Here is a 2,227-nt window from a genome sequence, read left to right as displayed (position 1 = left end):
CATTGTCAGGACCAGCACTGACCTGGACAGTCAGCGAGTCATCTACTCAGACAACAACGGCTACCAGATGCAGCGGAGGCCCTACCAGGCGTACGCGGAAAACAGCATCGCCCGGGTATGCCCGGCAGCACCAGGCGCACCCTGATGGCACTTTTCCAGCAGGCCAGAGCTGACCCTTTAGACACCAACTTGGGGCAGTAGAGGCCTCTGCAGAGAAGTCGTTTCAAGTCCCTTGGCCATGAGTCTGCCGACTTTGGAGTTAAGCGCCCAGGCTTGGGGGAAGGCTGGTGTCTAAATTCTGATGCTACTACATACGAGAGATCTTGGTTTGTACCTCAGTTTCCTTCCTCGTCAAAGGGTCGTTCTCAAGGCTGATGAGATGACGCATGTCGTGCTTAGCAGGGACCTGGAGCCATGTCTCCTCGGTCATGTGGCTAGGAAATAGAGCGAGGATCTGAACCCTAGTCTGTTGGTCTCCAAAGTCAGGGCCCCTGCCCCATGCTGCCACTGTACCTGTGGGAGGGCTGGCTGGGGTGGCCAGAGGGTGAGCCCTGAGCAAGTGCTGCCTGACTGCCTGCTGGGATGTCTCTGTGTGCAGAATTACTACCCCATGGTCCAGTCGGCCTTCATCCAGGACAGCAGAAGCAGACTTGTACTGCTGTCAGAGCGGGCGCACGGCATCTCCAGCCAAAGAACCGGGCAGGTGGAGGTAGGAGGAGGCGTGCTCAGTCTCGCTGCATCACCCCTAGCTCCCCATGTGCAGCCCTGGTGCAAGGCAAGGCCTCCTGGGCAACTTCTCTGCAGGTGATGCTCCACCGGCGGCTGTGGAACAACTTCTACTGGGACCTGAACTACAACCTGACGCTGAACGATACCTCCGTCGTCCGCCCGGTGATCTGGCTCCTGCTGGGGTCCTGGCCGGTTACTACTGCCCTGCGCCAGAGGAGTGCGCTGGCCCTGCAGCACAGGCCCATCGTGCTGTTCGGAGAGCTCGCTGGTAAGAGGTGCCCTTCCGGAGTATGTGTCCTCACTGCCCCAGGATGAGCCAGTCTGGCCAAGGCGGACCTTGGGAGGGGTGTGTACCCTCAGGGGCCTGGGCAGTTTGGGGACGGGAGAGGACCTGAGGAATCTCTGGCCCAAACCCTCTTTGGTTTTGGGGGGATTTTTTGCTTTTGTTTTTTTCTTTTTCTTTTTCTTTTTTTAGGTTTCTGTCATAGGGTTTGTGCACTCACTAGAAAGAGACAGAGAGAAAAAGTGAGAAATCACCCCATAGAGGCATGGCTACACTGCAATCCCTTCTCCATTATCCTCTTGGGATTTGGGCACGTGCGTGTGCACACACACACACACACACACACACACTCACACATACCTGACATGCTTTTTAAGCCACTGGGCCCAGGACTTGAACTGTGTGGGCTCCAGCGCCTTAACCACCGTGCCACTTGCCGGCCCCCAAGCCCTCTTTTAAAAGATGGCCAAACTGAGGGTAAATAGTGGCGTGCTCAAAGGGGTACAGCTCGGGAGTGTGGAGCTGGGCCTCCCACCCACCCCATTTCCATCTTCTGCCCCTCTCTGTGTCTTCTCCATTTTCTTCCCCACTGGATGTTTTTCTTTCCTAATATGACATTATATGACCACGCTACTTCAAATCTGGAAGCTCAGCATTTAAAAGCCTGGTTTTGGGGTCAGCAGATGGTGTGGAGGTTAAGATGGCTGATCCCACATGGCCAACCGCACAGTTCAAGTCCCGAACCTGGCAGCTTGAAAAACATGCCACGTGCACTCACGTCCAAACTCCCGAGAGGAGAGTGGAGGAGAAGGGACTGTGGCATGGCCATCCCCCTGAAGAGTGCTTTCTCACTCTCTCTGTGTCTCCAGCGAGCACCACTGTTAAAAACAGAGGAATAAATGGAGGACTGGTTTTAAACCTGGGCAAGCTGCCTTGAGGTAAGAGAGCTTCTAGTCCAGAGTCCGATCTGCAAGGCTGATGCCCTGCCGCCGCTGAGGCCTCTGGAGGGTAGCAGCCATGCACCTCTGTGTCTTTATTAAGACAGCAGAACCCGAGTCACATTAAGCAGGGGGGACGTTTAAACACCGTTCTTTGGAGTAACCTTTAGAGAACTAAGTCCTAAAGACATTACGGTACCACCCTCACAGGTCCTTAACGATTTTCTTTTCTCCTCGGTTGCAGAGGTTTTGACTAGATTTTGCTTTTTTTTTTTTT

At 54.4% G+C, this 2,227-nt stretch overlaps 1 protein-coding gene across 1 annotated transcript in view; it reads left to right on the top strand.

Annotated features, from left to right (window-relative positions):
• MAN2B2 (mannosidase alpha class 2B member 2) overlaps window positions 1-2,227 on the top strand; it is a gene marked incomplete in the record, with an annotated part of 41,378 nt that overhangs the window by 30,743 nt on the left and 8,408 nt on the right. The window contains 3 exon segments of the mRNA XM_014589831.2: window positions 1-115; window positions 599-709; window positions 805-997. Coding sequence (XP_014445317.1) covers window positions 1-115; window positions 599-709; window positions 805-997 — 419 coding nt within the window.

The sequence above is a fragment of the Tupaia chinensis genome, unplaced genomic scaffold, assembly GCF_000334495.1.
Source record: "Tupaia chinensis unplaced genomic scaffold, TupChi_1.0 Scaffold000384_1, whole genome shotgun sequence".
Taxonomy (NCBI): domain Eukaryota; kingdom Metazoa; phylum Chordata; class Mammalia; order Scandentia; family Tupaiidae; genus Tupaia; species Tupaia belangeri.
This window is presented reverse-complemented; position numbering and strand designations above follow the sequence as displayed.